Raw genomic sequence first — 22,825 nt, forward strand, 5'->3', positions numbered from 1 at the left:
GCCCCAAACTGCCTTCCAGGTACAGAATTTTGCCCCCTGCCTTGAGGGGGCCAAGTCCCAGGGGAAGGTGCCCAGCGACCTGCGGGAGGTCCAGGCACGCCCGGCCGTGCGGAAATCGGCCCTTCAAGCGGCCGCGCTGCCCGGAGCAGCGTGACGCGGGGGCGCAGCCGGACTCCAGACTCACCGCGCGCTCCCCCGCGCCTCGCTTCCCTGGGCCGCCGCCAGTCCGGCTCCGCCGCCGGGGGCGGAGCATGGCCCTTTTTGGTCCGGGTAGGCGTGGCCGTGGTCCCAGAGGCCCTGGGCCGCCCCGCTGGCTGCTGTCACTTGTGCCCTGCGCCTGGCTCAGCTCGGCTCGCAGGTTTCCCCGCGCGCACCCTGGCTGCGCGCCCGCCCTCCCGGGAGCAGCGGCGGCAGCAGCAGCGGGCAAGCCCCTCCCTCCATCCCCCATCGGAGAGACGACATGGGCCCGGGGACCACCTGCCCGTGCAGGGGCCCCCTGTCTCGCCCCCAGGTGTCGACCTGGATCGAGCCCGTGGTGGCCTCCACCCAGATGGCCGCCTCCCTCTACGACGCGGGGCTGCTCCTCGTGGTGAAGGCGTCCTTCGGAGTCGAGGTCTTGTCCAACCACAGCGCTAGCCCGTCGCCCCCGGGGACTCTAGAGAACCAACAGCAGAGAGCCATCTCCAACTTCTACATCATCTACAACCTTGTGATAGGCCTGACACCCCTGCTGTCGGCCTATGGGCTGGGCTGGCTCAGCGACCGCTACCACCGCAAGATCTCCATCTGCGTGTCTCTGCTGGGCTTCATGCTCGCCCGCCTCGCGCTGCTGCTCAAGGTGCTGCTGGACTGGCCCGTGGAGATGCTGTACGGGGCGGCAGCGCTGAACGGGCTGTGCGGTGGCTTCTCGGCGTTCTGGTCGGGGGTCATGGCCCTGGGGTCCCTCGGCTCCTCGGAGGGCCGCCGCTCCCTGCGCCTCATCGTGATCGACTTGATCCTGGGCTTGGCGGGATTCTGCGGGAGCATGATCTCTGGGCACCTCTTCAAGCAGATAGTCGGGCACTCCAGCCAGGGCCTGGTGCTGACCGCCTTCAGCGTGAGTTGTGCCACCTGCGCCCTTTTCTACAGTCTCTTGGTGCTGAAGGTCCCTGAGTCCACGGCCAAGCCCAGCAAGGCTGTGGATACGGTGTCTGGCACAGTCTGCACCGATAACGCCCTGGATCCTGATCCGACAGACAAGCAGTGTGTGATGAGGCACCCTTCGTCTCCTGCAAAAGCGAAGCCCAAGAAAACCATTATTGCTCTGCTCTTTGTGGGTGCTATCACATATGACCTGGCAGTGGTGGGCACAGTGGACATGATGCCCCTTTTTCTGCTGAGGGAGCCTCTGAGTTGGAACCAAGTGCAGCTGGGCTATGGTATGGCTTCAGGGTACACCATCTTCATCACCAGCTTCCTGGGCGTCCTGGTCTTCTCCCGCTACTTCCAGGACACCACCATGATCATGATTGGAATGGTCTCCTTTGCGTCTGGAGCCCTCCTCTTGGCTTTTGTGAAAGAGACATACATGTTCTACATTGGTGAGTCTGGCATTCTTGGGGAGGCATGACAAGGACACTGCGCATCCCCCGAGTCATGGGGCTGACCCCAGGGATGCTGTGGTCTAGGTGTCCCAGCTCAGCACCGGAGATTATACCTGCTATCTGGGAGACACAAGGGAGACAGGATTATGTGCACTTGAGTTTGTCGGTATTGTTACCGACAATGTGTGGCCCCTGAAATGTTACCAGAGTGGTGCCCAAAGCTCTAGGAAGTCAAGGGAGGGCTGGTCAGTGGTGCCTGGAGTCAGCAGAGAGCCTTCAGGATGCCCTCGAGTGGAGGAGATGGGGTTGAGTTTCTTCTCCCCAGTTTAAAAGGGATAAAACATTACGTAATCCAGCTGAAAAAGTCCTTTAATTAAAATCATTTCAATCCTTTTGGGTCAAGCACAAGCTTTTTAAAAAGAGAAAAATTCTCCATAAATGCCTTCCACAACCAATGTAATACATTCATTGCCTCAAGGAAGCAGAATGAAGTTCCTATCTGAGGACGAAGACAGCCCACAAGCAGAGAGCTCTGGCCCATGCTCCCACAGACCTTTCTACAGTGATAGAAATGTTCTGTATCTTTCTGCCTAATACACTAGCTATTAGCCACGTATGGCTAGGAAGCCCTTGAAATGTGGCCAGTGCAACTTAACAGAATTTTTCATACTATTTCATTTAAATTAATAGTCACGTGGCTGGCTAGTGGCTAACATATTCGAACAACTCAAGGTGGTTCCCAGAGACCGTCCTTTGGCAGAGATCACACAACTCAGAAAAACCCCTCACAACATGGCAAGATTACCTTCCGCCAGCTCCCAGTTCAACAGGCCGTGTGCAAGAGCCAGAGTCCCCCCTCCCCTTCCTTCCCTACCCCCCCCCCCACACACCCGCCAAGGGATAATGAACAGGGCTTGAGGGAAGGAGGGGTGTGTGGCAGGTGAGTTAGTGGCACACATTTCTAGATGCAGTCTGCCAAAGCTCCTGGGACCATCTCCCAGAGGTGACGATGAACGGCAAGCGCAGACACCTCTCTCCCAGGAGGCAAGGAGTTCTGAGTGACATCAGCTCCACTTCCCTAGAAACAACTCCACCAATAAAGACACCCTTCACCCTCTGTCACCACTGTGCTTGGCACCTTGCAGACGGGTCTGCAGCAATGTGCTGGGAGAATCAGCCTGCCCGGGGCAGGGGGAGGAGGTGGGGGGGGTCCTAGTCTGCCAGGAGAGAAACCATTTCTTCAAGGCCACATAGGATTGTGGGAGAGGGGGTAGGGGAGGCCTTTGCTCTATTCTAATTTACTCTTTGGCCAAGGCTGGGCTACAGTGAGGAGTGTTCTCCTGTGATTCCTTTCCAGCTCGGGCCGTCATGCTGTTCGCTCTCATCCCCATCACAACCATCCGATCGGCAATGTCCAAGCTCATCAAGGGCTCCTCTTATGGTGAGTGAAAGGAATTTCTCGGAGGTTCTCTCTGTGTGGACGGTTTCAGAGCCAGTCGGCTTGAGGCACAGGGTTTGGACTGGCAGAAGGCACAGGAGAGAGTTCCAGAAGCAGCCTTGAAGACACTAGAAACACACTGCTGTCCAACCAGAGTGGAGCGAGTGAGAGCAGGAGGGTGGGAAAGACTCGGAAAGTCAGCCGCTGAAAAGCCACGGTCAAAGGGAGATACTACCGTCCAGGGGCCACGGGAAGAGTCAGCTGGGTGGAGGCAAGGATCCTGCAAAATGAGCCAGGAAGACAGAGGGAGTCTGGGGAGGGGGAGGGGTCTCCTGAGAACCCCCCGGAGACTCAGCTCTCAGGGAACATGGAGGGACAGCTTAGTAACCTTGGTAACCTCGGTCCCTTCCACAGGAAAGGTGTTTGTCATCCTGCAGCTGTCCCTGGCTCTGACCGGGGTGGTGACATCCACCATGTACAACAAGATCTACCAGCTCACCATGGAGAAGTTCGTGGGCACCTGCTTTGCCCTCTCCTCCTTTCTCTCCTTCCTGGCCATCATCCCGATTGGGTAAGACAGAACCAGTGTCTGCTCTTTGGGCTGGGGCCTGGGGCTTAGGTCAAGGACTGCTGGAGCATTTCCAGCCCATTATCATAAAGTATTATTTATTTTCAACAATTACACAATGGGTTCTGAGTAGGCTCTCTCACAGAGAAAAAGTTCTCCTGTTTCCCCAAACTAATAATCTGGAGATTTGGAAATTCCCTCAAGTTATAAGTAATAAACAGAGGGCCCTAACAAGCTAGCTCACTTCCTGGCGGTTTTGTAATACAACTTATTTATAGGCAACTCATATACTTCCTTGTAATCAGGGGCTGGGATTAGAAACCTTCTTGTACCACTCAGACCTCTTTTGTTTAGTCTCCTTTAGGTGAGAGTCAGCCGGCCTCACTTCCAGGTACTCTTTCTTGTCTGTACCTTCCAAGGGCTTGGCAACTTCTGTGCTCAGTGCCCTTTAAATCTCATGGCCACTGGACTGTGTGAGCTTCCCTGTAGGACGTGGGCGATTCCTTCGATCTCTCTGGGGGAATTTTCTTGTTTGCAAAACAAGAGCGCTGAAGTCTGGAAGATAACAGGCAGGAGGAAGGATAGAGAAGCAAAGGAGGGGTACTCCAGGCCCATGGGGAGAGTGCCAGCCTAGATCGTCACCAAAATGGACCACATCGAACAGTCTAGTCTTCGACCAGCCCCATCCAAGGGAAATACGGTACGAGCCACAAGTACAAGCCATATTATGTGATTTAAAATTTTCTAGTAGCCACGTTTAAAAACAATAACAGGTGAAATGATTTTAATAACATTTGATTTGGCCCAATAGATCCAAAATATCTTTGTAATCAATTTATGAAATCAATGAGTCTTTTAAAGTAAATCTTCAAAATCTGGTATTTTATACTGACAGCACACCTCAATTTGGACTCCATTTGAACACCTTTCAAGTGTTCAGTAGCCGATGTTAACTAGTGGCTACATATTAGCTCAGTTTCGGTCTGTTTAGGCCCCCTAAGGTGTGGTTATCTCACACTTGTATCAGTCCCACCAGAGGATTGATATCCGCAGTAAGATACAAGGGACTTGACATAGATTTGCATTTTAAAGGGACCAGTAGTAGCACACCAGAGCCCTACATATCAGTAACGGTGGTGTTATAGGCAGCAGAGTAGACCAGAATTGAAGGCAGGTTGGAAGTGGGAAGTGGATGGTGGAATTCTCACCATCGTCTTTGAATTCTCACATTGCATTGCATAGGTCCCTGCCTGCACAGAAGGCTGAGCCTCCTGAGACAGGAGCCATCAATCATGAAGGCTCTTTGCTTTATTTCATAGTTGAGAAAATAACGAGGATCAAACAGCTGAGAGAATTTGTACAAAACAGCAGACTTGATTACTAGTGCCTTCTTGGGCCAGTTCTCATTTTCTCAAGGTGTGGGACTGAGCCAGACCTGTCCTCAAGCTGCCCAGCCCTTAGGCCTTTTCATGTGCCACTGTTTTCATGAGAGTCTCAGCTGAATAGGTTGGGTTTAGCTAGGGCTGACCCACAATGCAAACTTCTCAGGAGTCCCAGCTCTCTGTCCATGTGAGTAATGGGTTAGTAGCCGTGCCGCTTGGAAGTTATCCAGTCCTGTTTGATTGGCAGTTGGTTGAAATATAGTCTCTTTGACCTAAACAAATCAACAAAAAACAACAAAAGAAAACAAGTCTGACTAGTTAATGTGTGTCATAGCTAGAGATATAAACAAATGAAAGCATTGAGAATATGCAATAATTGGTTCTTTTCTGCAGTTTCATTGCTTCATATGTGTGCTAAGGAGATGCTTTCCCTTTTTTAAGAGACTTTGGGGTGCATGAAACAGGTGTGCTGCCCTTGACACCTACCCCCCAATGTACTATGTGACATGCACCTGGACCCAGCCCTACACTGTGTGCATGGAATCTTGATTAAGATATGCACGATCTTCATGATCTTATATCACAGAAGCAGGGACAGGATCTTGAACCAGTCTTAAGTAACTGAATGCTTATGTGAATTGAGGCACTTAAGTAGTTGCTAATTGTTTCCCTCTGCTGTAGACATTTAGCTGTAGCGGGACCCATGTGCAACCGAAGCCTCCTTTGCTTGCTGTACATTGGAATCACCTGGAGAGATTTAAAAACTACTGATGTCTGGCTCCTACCCGCAGAGATTTTGACTCAGTTGATCTGGGATGCAGCCTGGGCATGGGAATGTTTTAAAGCTCTCCAGTTTATTCGGATATACAGCCAAGGTTGAGAACCTCTGGTATAAAGGGAGTTTTTCTATTACCTTTCCCTTCCACGAAGTGGCAAGTAAATAAGATCCTGAAAAATTATTACAAGAGGCCAAGGCTGCACCATCAATCATTAAGCGCTATTAGCAGGAAAGACCAGAACTCTCTAACCACAGAAAGAAAAGCTACATTCCAATGACATAAAAGCCCAGGAAGACGTGTCACAGCAGGGAGTGGAGGAAGCCATGGAGGGCAGAAGGCTGGGAGGAGAGGTTCCTGGGCTGAGCTGCCAACAGCCCATCTGCAGGAAGGGTGTGCGGCCCCAGCCCTTCCTGGTACCAAAGTGAGTCAATTTCATGTCACCGTGAGAACCTGGCCTCTCCTGCTTGTTGTTCTTTACATGCGACAGGGAGATGCTGAGGGAATAACTGTCTGGCTCTGCCCATCCGCAACCCACTGGCCACCCAAACCTCGTGCTTCATAGAGAAAACAGATGCCATCAGAGGAGAGTAGGCTCATTTTCTCCAAAGTAGATCTACAAGCCTACGTTCTTTTGCATCCATCCTGTTCTTCTCCTCCCCACAACCTCTCTGAAAGATAATAACAGCAAACACTTAAACAGCCCTTATTATGTGTGGGGCACTACTTTAAATATTTCATATATTTTAACCTTCTCAAACAATCCTCTGAGACAATTACTATTTTATCCCCATTTTGCAGATGAAGAAACAGACTCTAAGATGTCATGTAACTTGCCTAAGATTACAGAGCTAATAAGTGGCAGAGACAGGATTTGAACCCAGGCAGTTGGTTCTCAGCCACTCCTTGACTTGCTTCTTAGAAGAGTCCCTGGGTACCTGGGTGCCACCTCTCCCCTTCTCCTTAGAGAGCTTACTTGCACTACTTAGCTGCTCCCTCTCCTGAATTCTTCCTATCAGAAGTGACACGTGATCTACCACCCTCTCTCCTCCTTTGCTACAGCCATGTTCTCCAGTTCCGGTCTACACCTGGTCTACATTGATTCTACCTCCAACACATGCCTCCAATTCACCCTTTTCTCTTTATGCCTACTGCTGCCACCCAAGCACTTGGGGGACCAAATTCGCCTCTGAGCCGTTCTCCCCACATCCACACGTGTTCCCCTCTCATCCTCTCTCCACCAGGTGGCCAGAGCAATTTCCTCCGAGTGTACATCAGTTCACATCATCTCCTGCCCAAAGCTCTGCGCTCGGCTTTCACTGCTCTTAAGACCCCAATTTCTTACCGTGGACAACAGGTCCTTCATGATGCAGCCTCCCACTCCTGCCACTAACCACCCTCCCCATTCTATGCTTCAGCCCCAGGAGCCTACCCTCGTGCTCTTTCCCCTTCCTTACCCACACATCCTTCTTAACACAACTTAGCTGTGGTCTTAAGTTGAACACCATTTTCTCAAAGAGCATTTGAGAAAAATCCCCTTCTCAATCTAACTTCGATCCTTCTAGTATATGCTCCCCAAGCTTCCTATACTCTTCCTTCATAGCGTGATAGTTGATGATTATTTAGTGATTATCATGTTTTACAACCTTGCTCACTAACTAGACCGTAGGCTCCCTGAGGGCAGGAACCACACCTGTTTGGCTCACCTCATAGCCTGTGTCCAGCAGAGAGCTTAGTGTGTACTCAAAGTATTTAATGAATGAAAAATCTGTCAGAAGGGTGTGACACCTACTAGCCAGCACTGCTGACCGTCCATATCCCAGAGCTGCCTGTTGACTGGCCATGAAGTCAGGGGTTGGCCATCACCGTATCAACGAAAATTGATCAACAGTCAATCTAAGAAAGAAATAGAAAATTTTAGTCATGCTATCCCAAGGATTATAACCCGGGAGACAGTATTTCAGAAAACTCTGAGGACTGTTCCACCTGTTAGAGGTCAAGGCACAGTTACATAAGCTGTTTTTTGAGTTTTTTAAAAATTAATTTATTTTTGGCTGCGCTGGGTCTTCGTTGCTGCGCGTGGGCTTTCTCTAGTTGTGGCGAGTGGAGACTACACGGGCTTGCGGTGCACAGGCTTCTCATTGCAGTGGCTTTTGTTGGGGTGCACGGGCTTCAGTAGTTGTGGCACACAGTCTCAGCAGTTGTGGCTCACGGGCTTAGTTGCTCCGCGGCTTGTGGGATCTTCCCGGACCAGGGCTTGAACCCGTGTCCCCTGCATTGGCAGGTGGATTCTTAACCACTGCGCCACCAGGGAAGCCCTACATAAGTTTTTCAGACAATGGGTTATACATCAAAGTAACATATTGCGGGGCGGGCGGGCGAGGGATAAATTAAGAGTTTGGGATTAATGTATACACACTACCATATATAAAGTAAGTAAACAAGGACGTACTTTATAGCACAGGGAACTATACTGAGTATCCTGTAATAAACTATAATGGAAAAGAATATATACATGAATCACTTTGCTGTGATCACACTCGAAACTAACACGACATTGTAAATTAACTATACTCCAATTTTAAAAAATTTCCCAATATGGACCAGAAAACAAAACCAAAGTAACATATTGACAGTTTACATAGTCCAACAAGGTGAGCAGTGGGTTATTGTGAGCCCTTACAGGCTTGAGACAGGAATGTGAACTCCTAGGGCGTCACCTTGCTGGCATCAGGAGGAAGTTGCTTCCTTTTTCTGGTGAGTAGGAATTCCCGTGTCTTCTAAGGGGATCTAGTTAGCGTATAATGCAGGCACACGGTGCACACTAAAGGGGAGGAGGTAGTTGCTCAAATGGGCAGAGAATCTTAGGTTTACAAGCTTTCTTGTCCCGCCTTTTTAATTTATCAACCACGTGGCTGTGCTGTCATGGTCCACAGTAGGGAGGGGTGAGCTGTGGAGTCAGACCTACAACCGGAGTTCATGTGGTCCTGGGCTAGCAGCCTCTAAGTCTTGGCTTCCCTCTTACCAGCTCTGTCATACCATGAGCTCTACGTACAGTAAGTGCTCCCCCCGTGGAGAGCCCTGGGGCTCATGGAAGGTGGGGAATCAGTGTTTGGAAGTTTCCACAAAGCTTTTCCTTAGAAGGGTGTGGATTTATGTTCACACCCCATCCAGCAGCTCCAGACGTGGTCCATCCATCAGGAGGAACTGTCTGCCGGCTTAGAACCTGAGGTTCCTAGAGCTCAAAACAGTTGAGAAAACAGAGGACACCAGAGGTCGAAGGACATGCCAAAGGTCACAAAGACTTCTAAGATTTCAACTAGAGCTCCTCATTCCTATGCATTCACTTATCTCCAAATATTTCTAAACAATGTAATGATTTATGGAAGAGAGAAAAGGGCTATGGAAAGGCAAAAGAGGATGCAGCTAATTCTGCTTGGGATGAGCAAAACTTGATCTTGAGGTCCACATGGGAGTTCATCATCGGGCAGAAGTGAGATGGAAAGAGACTCCAAGAAAAGGAAAATGTAGATGCAAAGGGCTCTTGATGTTTATGGGACAGGAAGGAGGCTGGAGTGAGAGAAGTTCCCTCGGGCCCTCTCCCTTCATGCAGTACAGCATTCTGCTGCCATAACCGATAGAACCCCCTAGTCTACCAGTGATAAAGAGGTGGCCAGAGACCTCCCCGCCCCGTTCCAGCTGTTCTCTCATAATTCTCTATTGTAAATTCTTACAGCATCGTGGCCTATATGCAAGCCTCGTGGTTGCAGCATGGAGACATCACAGAGAAAGGAAGGTGCTGAACTGCGGGAGCCGGAAACACCAGCAATGGCCGGGGCCCCCAAAGTCTACCCATTGCTCAAGAAACCCGAGTTCCAGCCAGAGTCAGCTTCAGAGTGACTTGCTCTGGCTCAAGGGTCCTAGTGGGTAGGGAAAAGCATTTTCCTGGTGATGGAGAAAGTTTCTCAGCTTTCAGATATCACTATCAGTCAGAGGTTAGGTTCTGCAGACAGAGTGTGAACTTTCATATGAAGGCCGCACACACAGCCATACCAGACACTGAAGCCCCTTTTCTTCCAGGAATGGAAGGGGCTTCTGTCTGGTATGAGGGCTCCAACATATGGTAACTAGTCACACCCAGGAGTCCTGTGTGAGAACTCAAAGGCACACATTTTCAAGAGCCCGAGGGGGACAGGGAAGGGATGTTTTGTAAGAACTGCCAACAGTGAACGTCAGTCAATATTTTTTAAATTAAAATAGAAACTTGAAAAAAAGGTAGCTTTCTTCCCGGAAGGCCTTGTTATCTGTGAACAACTAACTCCAGAGAAATCTGGAGCTCAGGCATTTGACTTCAGGGTAGTTTTGCTGTTACTGTTGTTTTTAAGAAGCAGATATCAAAAGGCTTTCTTCAAAGGAATATAATTGGATACTTTCAGTCAACTGATCCTGAAAGTCACCATATTTCCCAAAGTGGGAGGTGTAAACGGAGAGGGGTGATATACTAAGAGCCATTTTATTTTGAGGTACTTATTTTTACAGCCTATTTTAATTATGTGTATAAAAGACTCACCTCCTAATAAAATCAACATTCACAGCATGCGTGTGTGCTGAATCATTCTTTCTTTGGTCAGGTTCCCACCAGAACTCAGACATAGCATTCTCAGACTAGGGTTAAACTTAAAGCTTGCAAATGCTTAAAAGCTAGCATTTAAATCTCAGAGCATTTGGGCTCAGAGTTGTATCGCTGATCCCTTCTTTATGCCACATCTACTAAGGTCCCGGCACCGCGCTAGGTGCTGAGATGCAGCAAGAGCACGACAGCTCCTGCCCTCCCAGTGTGCTATCGAATGGGTGGAGCAGGCAGAACAGGAGGCAACAACGATGTATCCTATAGTAAACGCTAACATAAGGGAGCATATAATGCAGATACAAGAGCGCAGGGAGGGCTTCGCAGAAGAAGTGGCGTAAGACTGGAAAGATAAGGAGTTATCAAGGTGGGACGCTGAGGGACGTTCCAGGCAGAAAGAACACGCTGGAAGGCCTGAAGGTGAAAATATCCCCAAATATACGAAAGCAACGTGAGGGGAGAAAAGAGGGACGGAGGGAGAGGTATCCAGGGCAATGGAATCAAGAGGTGAGATTGGAACAGTGAGGAGGAACAACATCAAGACAGAGCCTTTAAAAAGTCTCTTTATACCTAGAATAGTCAAATTCATAGAGTCAGAAAGTACACTGGTATGCCAGCAGGTGGTGGGGTGGGGAGGCGGAATGGGGAGTCAGTGTTTAAAGGGGACAGAATTTCAGTTTAGGAAGGTGAAAAATTTGGGAGATGATGATGGTGAGAGCTGCACGACAATGTGAATGTACTTAGTGCCACTGAATGGTACAGTTAAATATGGGTAAAATAGTATGTTTTATATTATGTGACTTTTACCACAATAAAAAAATTTTTTTTTAAGTTTCTCTTTAGAAGTGCACATCAAAACTACAATGAGGTACCACCTCACGCCAGTCAGAATGGCCATCATTTAAAAGTCTACAAATAACACATGCTGGAGAGGGTGGGGAAACCCTCTTACACTGTTGGTGGGAATGTAAATTGGTGCGGCCATGGAAAACAGTATGGAGGTTCCTCAAAAACTAAAAATAGAGTCACCATATGATCCTGCCATCCCACTCCTGGGCATGTATCTGGAGAAAACCGTAATTCGAAAAGATATATGCTCCCTAATGTTCACTGCAGCACCACCTACAATAGCCATACATGGAAACAACCTAAATGTCCATTGACAGATGAATGGATAAAGAAGGTGTGATACATACATACAATGGACTACGACTCAGCCATTGAAAAGCATGAAATAATGCCATTTGCAGCAACATGGATGGCCCTAGACATTATCATACTAAGCGAAGTAAGTCAGACAGAGAAAGACAAATACCACATGATATCACTTATATGTGGAATCTAAAATGCAATACAAATCAACATCTCTATGAAACAAAAACAGGCTCACGGATATAGAGAACAGACTTGAGGTTGCCAAGGGAAAGGCGGGGGAGGGAAGGAATGGTAGTTTGGGATTAGCAGAGGCAAACTATTATATAGGATGGATAAACAACAAGGTCCTACGGCACAGTACAGCAAACTATATTCAACAGCCTGTGACAAACCATAATGGAAAAGAATATGAAAAAGAATATATATAACAGAAGAAATTAACAACACGGTAAATCAACTCCACTTCAATAAAAAGTTCTTTTAAAAGGAAAAAATAGTTTCTCTTTAGAGTAATGGCATAGGTGTTGAAAGGTTTTAAGCAGGAACATGGAATGCTTACCTCTATCTTAGAAAGAGGACTCCCGCAGCACTGAGAGTGAATTGGCGGAGGAAGGAGTGGGCAAGACTTGCAGAAGGAAGACGAGCAGAGAGACCTCTGCATGAATCCAGGTGAAGGATGGTGGTGGACCGACACTGGGTAAGAAGCTATGAGGATGGAGAAAGGTTAGATGGACTTGGAGAAATATTTGCAAGCTAGAGGTCAACAGAAGTTGGTGTGGATAAACTGCAAAGGGTGAGGTAGAGGGAGGCAAGAATGACTCAGATCTGGGGTTCAGGCAACCCCAAATCTCCTTCCTAAGGAGGCAGAGATCCTCGCTGAGACAGGCAACATCGGCAGAGAAGGTGGGACGGGGAAGATGAGTTCAAGGCCATGCTCTACCTCGCTAAACAAACTCTCACCAATATGCTCATTCCTCTGGACCACCTAGCCTCCCCAACCCTAGCCCCTGAACCGGTTCCCCAACCTAAATGAATCTGATCATTGGCTTCTCCATTCCTATCCTAAAAAAACTTGCTCTTAACATCTAGAATAACTTCCTTGTTTGTCCACATTGACCCTGCCATAAACGTGTGGGTTTTCACCTAAGCTGGGCTCTCAACACCCTAGTATTGACTCTTTTTCAACCCCACCTGTCACCAGGGCAGTAGTGTCACACCTTTTCCGCTTTCTCCAGGTCTTCTAGCAGACGTGCTAACCCATTGGTTCTCAAAGTGTGGTTCCTGGGTCAGCATCATCAGCATCCCATGGGAACCTATTAGAAATGCAAATTCTCAGGCCCTACCCAAATCAAACTCTGGGGGTGGGGCCCCAAAACTGGTGTTTTCACAAGCTCTCAGGCTTAGGAACCACTGTTCTAAGCTATGGGCCTTTTTCTCCTTACGAACTTTTGCTGAGTCCCCCTCCTCCTCTCCCTGCATCCTTAATTCTTGAGGCCCCCAAAGCCCTGCCCTTGGTTCCCTTCCCAGGTAATCTAGTCTACCAGAACTCTCTTTCCAACAATCTAGTCAACACCTCCCCCTGGGTTTCCTCAAACGTAAGTCCAAACCAAATTCTTCTCCTACCCCACCATCTAAGCCTATCCTTCCCCTTCTGTTTTCCTCTTGATTGATTTCATATTTCAGTAAATGGCATCACCTCCCAGCTCCCAGGCTGGAAATCTCCAAGTAATCTCTGACCCCCTCCCCTCACCACAGAAATCCATCCCCCATCACTTCTTTTTTATGATCTAGTCCCATCTATTCCCCAGACCTTCAGTCTGACTACAATCCTCCATCATATTATTTTCATAATCTTCTTTAAAGGAAAACAGTTTAAAAAATGATATATCTCCCTTTTAAATTTTCAACTGGCAAAGCACACAGGAAGGACTGTTATGGGAACATCCTTGATATTTAAGTTGGCCATATTTGAACAATAGGACAAGTCTTTCCATAAGTGTTATCACATAATGTGGGCCCAGCAGACCCTTAGGTGCAGACCATTATTGCTAGTCCTATCGGCAACCTTCCAGGAAAGGCATGTCTTCATTTCAAAGATCATAATACTGAATTTCAGAGAGATGTGACTTGCCCAAAGCCACATACCTAGAAAGTAGAAAAGCTGACATTTGATCCCAAATCTCTTATCCCACACCTTGCTGCCTCATTTTGTATAACTGAAGCCTTATATTAATGGTGTCTACTATCCGTAAGCCAAGTTTAGCACCAGTTTAAGTCCATTTCCAGTGCATTGCCATCATTAGGTAAGCTTAACTGAGCATTCTGGTCTCTAATTTACAACACACTTGCACGCTCTAATGAGCTACAGACATTTCTTCTTTCTTTACAGATTTTTTTAAAACGTAGGAATCAAAAAAAAAAAATCAGGAAATGACTGGCTCTCAGAATATGACATTGTGCTTTGCTACGGGATAGAATAGGAAGAAATCCTTTATGTAATTACCTGCGCTGGCTGCCAGCCTTCCTGCCAATCACGGTTACAGATGGACATTGGGTGGTTTCTTCATGTCCTCAGATTGGTGTCACCTTGTAAGATGTAGGAGAGGGCAAACTGAGGACAAGTCCAAAAAGAAATGAAGAATAAAAACAGTTAAATTATAGGTTTTTTTCCTGTCGCTATGCATATCCTGATTCTTGCAGGCAAATGGATACCTCTTCAGAGAAAATAACAAAAGGCACGCATGTTTCCCTGTCCTATAAAGCCGTACAAACGGAACGTGACTCAAGGTAAAGAAAGCGTCTTTTATAGGTTTATTGGTCCATTACTTTAAGTTAATTGAGGTAAAGAAACCTGTTTTAAATTTACAAGCTAACAGTTTATCAAGCAATACAAATTCTTTTGTTTACCTTGAAATGTAATACTAATCCCATAGTACACAATGGACAGAATTTTTTATACGCAGATATATGAAAAAAACGTGGACAAAAACCTCATGCCAGCATCAAAAATGCAACAAGAACTTTTTTCTCTTTATAATCTCTGGGTTCCATAACAAAAGAAAAAAAAAGGTGACATTCTCTTTAAAGTTTGGTAGCTTCATGAAACAAAGACTTTGATCTGGAAATAAGTTGCCTTCTCATCTAGGACACACATTCTCAAGCACATTTATTTATTTTTTTTCCCACAGCTTTTGATGTGGCTGAACAGCAGCATGGAGAGAAGAGCACACATTTACACGGAGGACTTGATCAATACCTCAGGGTTTTTCTTGTAAAATTTTAAATGTAAAGAATGATTTCTAAAATAATAAACAGTCCATAATTTGGACATGACCTAAGCAAAAGGTTTTTTTTTTTGCTTGTTTGTTTGTTTTTCCAACAGTTAAAATACAAGTTAGAAAGTTTGCTGGCAGCTTATTTCACGGGAATATATCAGATGTACATCATGTCTGAACGCATTCCCGACACACAGACATCAAGGGAACAGGTACAAGAGTACAACAGACCAAAACCTCAGGGGTGCCCAGGAGAACGGTGCTGACTGCTAAGAACTGCTGGTTTGTTATTCGACGGGGGCCCAGCTGACACGGGCCTTGTTTTATCCCACTGAGTCACATTTTTGTTTGCAATGTACTTTCCCCTCCCCACTTCCCCACTGGGGAAAAAGCAATCCCCCTTCCCTCCTTCCAGTATCATTTGTGACTGGAGGGATGGTCTGAGACTGTGAGCCAGCCTGTCACACAGGGGAGCTGGCAGGTGTCACCTGCTCACACCTGGCCTACCGGCCACCCAGAATCACCCGGTGAGAGGGCAGCGCCGCCCAGAGAGGCGCACGTGCTGTCCCCAATCACTGGTTTTAATAGTAAAAGCTCTCTGACAAAGGACTAAATTACGCGTGTCAACAGCACGTTTCGCGTTTTTGGCATTTCAACCTGCGGAGAATTTCTATGTAAAATATGCTGCTCTGAGGCCCCCACGGTATCTTTTAAGAAGCTGTTCTACAGAATCAGGGTAAACATTTAATATTGTCATAATCTATAGAGTTCTCTGTATCTAAGTGATTTGTCGGTGCTGATACCGTAATATCAAAAAGGTGCCAAAAGGCACTAAATTAATCTTTCACACTTTAAAACAACAACGACAACAACAACAAAAAGGTTTTGTGGTCCCTGTGTTTCCTTACATTATCAAAAATATCATTTGGCAATAGCAATACTTAGCTTTCTCCTCCCAAAAGGCAGCCCTAATTATGAACCTCACTTTCTTGCTTGTTTCTTTAAGAGGAACAAAGACTGGCTATGTTAGGCCTCAAGTATTTAAACTGAACAACTGATTACATCTCTAAAAACTCTTTCTATCCAGAATCTAAAAAACAGTAGTTGAAGAATAAGGCATATTAGCAGGTGTTGACAACTTCTCAAAAAGTAGAGTTAGGCTTTTAACAGTCTGTGGCATTTCTAAAAGTCTGGATTTGTTGACTTTCAAGTGCTAAATACACAAAATGTTTATGAATCAGACAAATATCTTACTGGTTTGTTAACGTTATTTTTTCAAAGCACTTATTTACAGACTATCTACAGTAGTAAAAACTACCTCGATAACATATTTCTTCTGCCACACAGAAGGGGTCAGACAGTCACACCCGGAGAGCATTTCAAAGACATCTGATTAAGAAAAAACAGTCACACTCCCTGTAACTGCCCCCCACCCCAAACCTTTTCTAACGTAGACAGCCCTGCGCATCCTCTGATCTGTGCAACTATGGAGAGACCAGACATCCTTAATACAGAAAGCAAAACCACCTATTGGGTGGGTTGATGAAAAATCAGGTTCCTGGTTTATTCACTGAACTAACAAACCGCAAAGAGGCGAACAACTCCCAACACACCCAGCTCAATCTGTAGGTCTGGCCCGGGGGATGGCAGGTAAATTTGAGGGAAATGTCATCTGAATAGAGAAAACACAGTAAGTGAGAGGGCGTGTTCAATCTGGTGGCACATGGAGGATTTTTGAAAGGGAGAAGGTACACCCAAATTCCCCAAACAATTTTGCAGACAGGTATGGCCAAAGCAGTGTTACCCCAGCCTCAGGATGAGATGACCCAGTTTCCACAGACCTTGAAAGTAGGTGTCTGGGAAGGTGGGGGCCAGGACTGGTGTGCCGTACCCTGACAACAGGCAGACCTGTGTTGGGTCTTGGGATGGGTTAAAACTGGGCTCTACTCTGGCTGCTCTAAAGGGCCGTTTCTGCTCAGAAGACAGGCTGCTCTGGCCCTGGCTCTCCCACCACTCTCACCAGCTCAGGACACAGGGCAGAGGATGACTCTTGTGTGGCCCAACGAATGGCATCAAAACAGAGCCAGGTGCCCGTGATTTCAATGCTATCAACAGCAGGGCCAAGTCACACAACCTCTGGGTGCCTCTTGGGCTGATACCGTCCCAAGGGAAAGTCCATGTGCACACTGCCACACGGCATCGTGCCCTTCTCTAAACGGAACAGCCCGTCGTCCCAACACAAACGGCAGCCTCACAGGAAACGAGTAGCAGGTGCGCATTTAATTCCCTTGTGTGGACAGCCACTGAGAAAACACATTCAAGTCAGTAACATGAAGGACACACTCTGGGTGTGGCTGAAATCTGGCATGAAGATAAACTTAGGTTACATCCACCACCATCCCCAGAGTCGTGCTGGTATTTGTTATTTCAGCTATAGAAAGGTGTGTGGTGGGTTCAATGAGCAGCACAGTGAAATAAGAGCCCGTCACGTCCATAATCACACTTTTCTGAGGTCACCCAGGAATCATCGTTAAGTCTTAAAAAATGATAAAATCCAACCCCAAACCTGGCTCGAGCAGGGGCAGTGGTTCCTTGTTTTGAGCAGAGCAGCCTAGAGTCTTCTTGGAGATCCAGCATGTGGTAAGGACGAGCAGTGTCCATATCGGCTGCAAATCGCAACTGCTCTCTTCAACCTCACCTGCATCTTTAAGATCTGCTCAGTTTCTAGGAATTCTCTCTTCTGCCCTAGCCTGGATCTCTCACCCAGGTGAACTGAACCTTTCACTTCCCCGGCCCAGGGACAGCTGACAGGGATGACTTTCCACTCCACTGCCATGTGCTCAAGTCTCAACCTGTCCACGTGTGTCTGCCTGAGGTAAGACACATCCTCAAGCAAAAAACCTCTTGGAAAATAAATACAAGAGAGGAGTCAGTGATCTCAGTACCCCGACTTTTGTGGAGCCAAGAAGGATGGGGTGATGAAGCCTCTACGGGGCAGTCTTTGGCACAGAAGTCTCTGGGTTACACTTCTCACAGGGAATCACCTTCATGCTGATGGAGATGGAGAGGTGAACGCTTGGGGCTGCTGACCCTCGGGGGCCCGAGGGAGCCGTGGGGGTGGGAAGGGCTGGAGGGCCTCCTCCGCTGCCTACTGTCCCTGGCATTCTGCGCCAGCCTCCTCACCTCATCAGATGCCAGCCAGAAGTAAGGGACAAAGGTCCCTTTTCTGGAAAGACCATTTCTCCAAGGAAGGCTGCAAGATACCCTGGTCCTCCACGCTCTGCTATCAATGGCACACTGGAGGTCGGTTTGCCTTTTCCAGCTCTCTCTGGAGCCTTAAAGCACAGGCACATCACAGGGAGACCAAACAAACAGAAAGATAAAAGCCCAAGATGCCTGCATCCCTTCAGAACCAGTCTTCTGCCTCCAATAATGTAAGGGGATGACTGTGTACCCCAACGCCTTCCCCATATATCCTAGCAAGGAACCTGATGGTTTTTTCTTTTTCTTTTTTGGTAGGGCTGCCTTCTTGCCCATCTAACCCTTCCACAGGAATGTGCCTGGGCTTTGGCAACTAGCAGCAGACTAGAGTCTAGTCTTCCTGGAACTCCTTCCACAGTTCTTTCCAAGCTTGCATCACACTGGACAACATTTTTAAAGCATACGTTCCACCAGGCAAGACTTCACATGTTCCCAAAGATAAGCATTCGCCTCTGGGTCAGTCTAGAGTTTTCTGCCAAATAGCCATAGGAGGCCATCAACCCACTATCACATACATGCCCCGATTCCACCAGCAAGCTTTCAGGCTGGACCTGGACATCGACACCCACACCAACAGGATGGTTTAGAGGTAGAAGGAAACACTGACTCACCACTCAGGGTCTATGGACTGTTCTTACCCTTCTGCTTCAATGAATCATCTCTAATTGTACCAAACAGAAAATTCACATCAAAGGATTTTAGAATGGCACAAATGGGGTCTAACAGTGTGCACAAGTACCAACTGATACACAAATTATCACTTAAACCGCGACTTTTTCAAACACGATGAAGCAGAACCAAACTGTCCTGGGCTGTCCAACGGCTGCCCCACCAGCATCACAGCCGTGGCTGCCCCAAGATCTGCAGCTAGAAGCGGAATGCAGTGACCTCAGCAGTCTGCACGTTGACCAGTATTTGCAGGTTCACTTGCAAACGCAGCAGTGTCTCAGCACAGCTGTTTTATTAAAAAAAAAATAATACTACCGCTTATTTGAGGCTCAGATTTGTAATTTTATAGAGATGAGCCACAGACGAGAGAACACAAACATGACACAGGTAGTTTTAACTTCATGAGGGGAAAAAAACAAGCTGGAAGAGAGATCCTCTTTGTCTGTCTGTTTTGTGTTGACACACTTGAAAAGGAAACCTGCTAACAGTTTGAAATGAAGACTTTAGATGCAGCCGTCCCCAGGAACGTGGCTGCAAACTGAGGAGGTTTCCGCTTAACCAGTAGCAAAGAGTTCGCTGTCACACCTGGCATCTTCGAGGCCCACCTGGATACAGACTCTTCTTCCTGACTAGGAAAGAGTAAGGTTAAAGCACTTCACGTAGAGCATTCAGACTGAGTTTACACATCTTGACTGTATCATAAGAATATGCCAGCCTCTCCCCAAAAGGATGCCCAAACATTCAGCCGACACAGCAGGAGACATTAAACTAGGAGTTTTTGGTGAGGTAAAGGCAAATTGCACAAAGCAGACATGGGAGGTGGCGCTTGGTATATGCCCGCTGACCTCAACACCTCGGAGCTACTCTGACTTCAAGACAACAGATGACCCCTAACAGGCCTAACTCTCTACCCTGATGACATTTAACAAGCAAAAGAACATCAAAGAACATCACAGAGAAAAATGCACCTTTTTTTCATTTTACACAAAACAGTTTCCAATCTACTACATTTTAGTGTCAGAAACAAGTTCGGGGAGCACTGCCCCCTCAGCTTCCCAAGGCATCGCATAAAGGACAAGGATGCTAGCTTGCCTGCTCTAGCATGGACGCACCTAGACACTGATTAAACGGTCCTATGCGAACCGGAAACCATAACACAGGTGTCACTCATATGACAGGCAGGCAGCAGGCCACACTCAGAGCTACACTGTACATTAAGGGCTTTCCACAGAGGCGCCGACGCCTCCTTCTAGGCCAAGACGAGTCGAGGCCCGTGGAGGTCGATTCCAGAGCCACTGTGCATCCACGGAAGGCAGGAGCTGCCTTCTGTCCATGCCTTCCTCACGGCCTTGCAAGGCAGGACCCGGGTTCTCTTCCACGGCAGGCAACTCTGCCGTCCCCAAAGAGGGGACTGTAACGAGATGTCAGAATGTCAGCTGAGGGCTGTCTTGTCCCTCAGTTTCAAATCCTCGTAGTGTCCCACCGAACAGGTTCCTTCACACCACGGAGGTATGCTTCTTCTGCTGAGAGATGATGACAGCCTTACAGACGCCACCAAGGAATAAATACTCACTGAAAACAACTGTCGGACAAAGGTGGGGGGAAGGGAAAGAAATACACAAACGAGAGATGTTTCTGTGTTGTTTTCTTGGTGCTACCTCTCTAGCACTGCAGGGACATTCCGGTGTGGGCGCCATGCCCGGCATAGGTAGGAGAGTCTCTGTCCCAAGAAGGAGCTTACTTGGCCTCTTGCTTCTCCTGCAGTAGTGGGATAATCGACTCCCAAGCCATGAGGCACTGGAACGACAACACACACACACACAGAGCATCAGCGTGGAGTTTCAGATTTCAGGGTCAGCGTCTTCATTCTGCTTTGATCTATACCCTCACACTGTCAATCCTGCTGGGTCACCTTGGTCTAACGACACCTACGTGTATTACGCAGAGCTAGCAGCAAGAAGGGAGGCAACAGGTATTGGACTACATCTCCCCCTGCCCCCATCTCTAAGAAAGACTGCAGCGTCTCTATGAGGCCTAAATGCACTGTCCGTAAAGTTCCTATCAGTGAGTGGAAATGTATTCACTGAAAGAAATTCCTTCCATTCCAAAAGCAGGAGAGAGGGCAGGCTGCAAACCCTTGGTGAGGCCCTAGGTTCTCAGCCAGGATGAAGACACTGCTCCAGTGTGGGTGGCGCCCGCAGGAGTATGTAAATTGTCTTGGAACGGGCCAGCCACCTGACCCAGAGGGGGCGGAAAACCCGCTCTTCTTCAGCCACCTCAGATCTCCTTGTATGGGCCACTCCCGGATCTCCCATAAAGGAAACTGGGGAGAGGGAACTCTACTTATTGAGTTTTATCATGTCCAGACACTGTTACGTATTTTACATTCATTGGCACTAGTCCTCGGAACAACTCCAGGAAGTAATATTATTAGTATTTATTACACAAACACACATTTCACAGGTGGGGAAAATGAGACCCAGAGAGGTTAAAAAAAAAAAAAACTTTCCCAAGACACACAGCTCATGAGCGGCAGAGCTCGTGATTCCAAAGCGGATGTTCTTTCCGCTACACACGTGCCTTTCATTCCAGACCCTTCAGAAGAGCCAAGAACCTGGAAGATGCTGGCCCTCTCCTCTGAGAGCACGCTGCTCGGCAGAAATGACCTGCCCTTCGAGCAGTCTCTTGCATAAAGAAGAGAGAAGAACCACATAAGGCCCTTCTTAGGAGCAGCCCAAGGGTGAAGCAAGGCTTTGTGTTAAGTCATCTGGGGAGGAGACCTGAGGATGGGGGAGGAGAGACGCATCCCTAGATCAAGCCGGATGAAGGGAGTGGTGCAATAGCTCCTTGCTTCCTTCCTTGGTGACTCTGAGGTTGGAGAAGCAGCTGGACTCAGACCCTGCCCTACAGAAGGAAGCCCAGGAAAAAAAAAAAAAAAAAAAAAAGAAGGAAGCCCAGGGAGCCTCAAGGAGCTTGCTGTCAGCAAGAGACCCAGTGTGGGGTCTGTGGCATCCTGGGTCCTGTTCTCTCCCTCGGCCATCATCTCTGATCTGGAAGGTTCTTCTATGTCAGTGATGGGAACCAAGGCCACACCAGCTTGCTTTTTCTTTCTTTTCTTTTTAGCATTTTTAAAACGTATTTTATTATACAACTATTACATGGAAACATTTTCATTGTAAAAAAACTTCAAAAACTACAAAGGAAGCAAAAGGTCCTCTTGACCAGAGACCCAACTAAATACCAGCTTTCTTCACAAAGTTAACCACTGGACAAACACTCAAGCTTTTTCCCTCCCCAGGACCCTTAAATATGTTGCTCCCTTTGCCTGGAATACTTGTTCTTTGTCTCCGAGACTCAGGTTAAATGTTACTTCCTCAGATTGGCCTTTCCTGCCCACTCTACCTGCCCCCTTCCATCCTGATCTGAATGATGCCCCCTAGTCTTTCCTCCCAGTTTCCTGTTCTTTTCTTGTAGGGCACGTATTTCTCTGAAGAGGTGGGATTCTTGGATTAACGTCTATCCTCCACTAGACAGATGGCTCCTTAATGGCAGGAGTCCTGCCACTTTGTTTACCGATGTGTACCTGGTCCCTTGTACACAGACAGTACACAAAAAGCATCTGTGAAATCTAAGCAGGAGCCAAGACGAGGCCCCAAGACAGTGGCCCTGTTTGCAGTATAGCGGCAAGACGTGGATAAAGGCCCTGGGTTTGAGTCCTGGGACGCGGGCCTTGGGAACACTGGAATTAATCACCAAGAGGAGGAATGAACATCCAACTGAGTCAGCACTGGTGCAGTGGGAAGCGGGGCTCGAGTGAGCGCACGAGGGAAGGAAGCACCATTCACTGAGTATCCACCATCTGCCAGGCACATTAGAGGTTCTCAGGTATCATTTCATTCTTTCTTCACCATCATTCAATGGATAAGGATCACTCCCCTTTTGCAGATGAAGAAACAAAGGCACAGAGAGGCACCCTGTCTAAGAGCACAGTCAGTAGAGGACTGAGGCCTTGGCTGCACATGGAATGATGTTTCCACCTTTGGGCAGTCAGGACTGTCCCCAAAGATCCGTGGTCCCTGTCCCCCTCACTG

The 22,825-nt window shown here is 47.7% G+C and overlaps 2 protein-coding genes across 12 annotated transcripts in view; one reads left to right on the plus strand and one right to left on the minus strand.

The window, feature by feature from the left end:
- The first annotated feature begins 315 nt into the window (after positions 1-315).
- On the plus strand, positions 316-10,344 carry SLC46A2 (solute carrier family 46 member 2). Its single transcript, XM_060154585.1, has 4 exons — positions 316-1,580; positions 2,941-3,024; positions 3,436-3,592; positions 9,484-10,344. Exons 1-4 carry the CDS (start codon positions 461-463, stop codon positions 9,548-9,550), a joined length of 1,428 nt encoding a protein of 475 aa, XP_060010568.1. The 5' UTR covers positions 316-460; the 3' UTR covers positions 9,551-10,344.
- SNX30 (sorting nexin family member 30) overlaps positions 4,357-22,825 on the minus strand; it is a 121,515-nt gene continuing 103,046 nt past the window's right edge. For 3 of the 11 annotated variants that reach the window (XM_060154599.1, XM_060154592.1, XM_060154594.1), the window contains 4 exons: positions 14,033-14,140; positions 12,747-12,842; positions 7,540-7,643; positions 4,357-5,243 (listed from right to left, as the gene is read on the minus strand). In XM_060154599.1, the coding sequence (XP_060010582.1) occupies positions 14,093-14,140 (48 nt within the window). In that variant the 3' untranslated portion in view covers positions 4,357-5,243; positions 7,540-7,643; positions 12,747-12,842; positions 14,033-14,092. Of the gene's footprint in view, positions 5,244-7,539; positions 7,644-12,088; positions 12,235-12,746; positions 12,843-14,032; positions 19,364-20,392; positions 20,532-22,825 lie in introns of those variants that run through there. The other 8 variants (XM_060154593.1, XM_060154586.1, XM_060154587.1 and 5 more) reach the window with 7 other exon arrangements.

The sequence above is a fragment of the Lagenorhynchus albirostris genome, chromosome 7, assembly GCF_949774975.1.
Source record: "Lagenorhynchus albirostris chromosome 7, mLagAlb1.1, whole genome shotgun sequence".
In the NCBI taxonomy this organism is placed as follows: Eukaryota; Metazoa; Chordata; class Mammalia; order Artiodactyla; family Delphinidae; genus Lagenorhynchus; species Lagenorhynchus albirostris.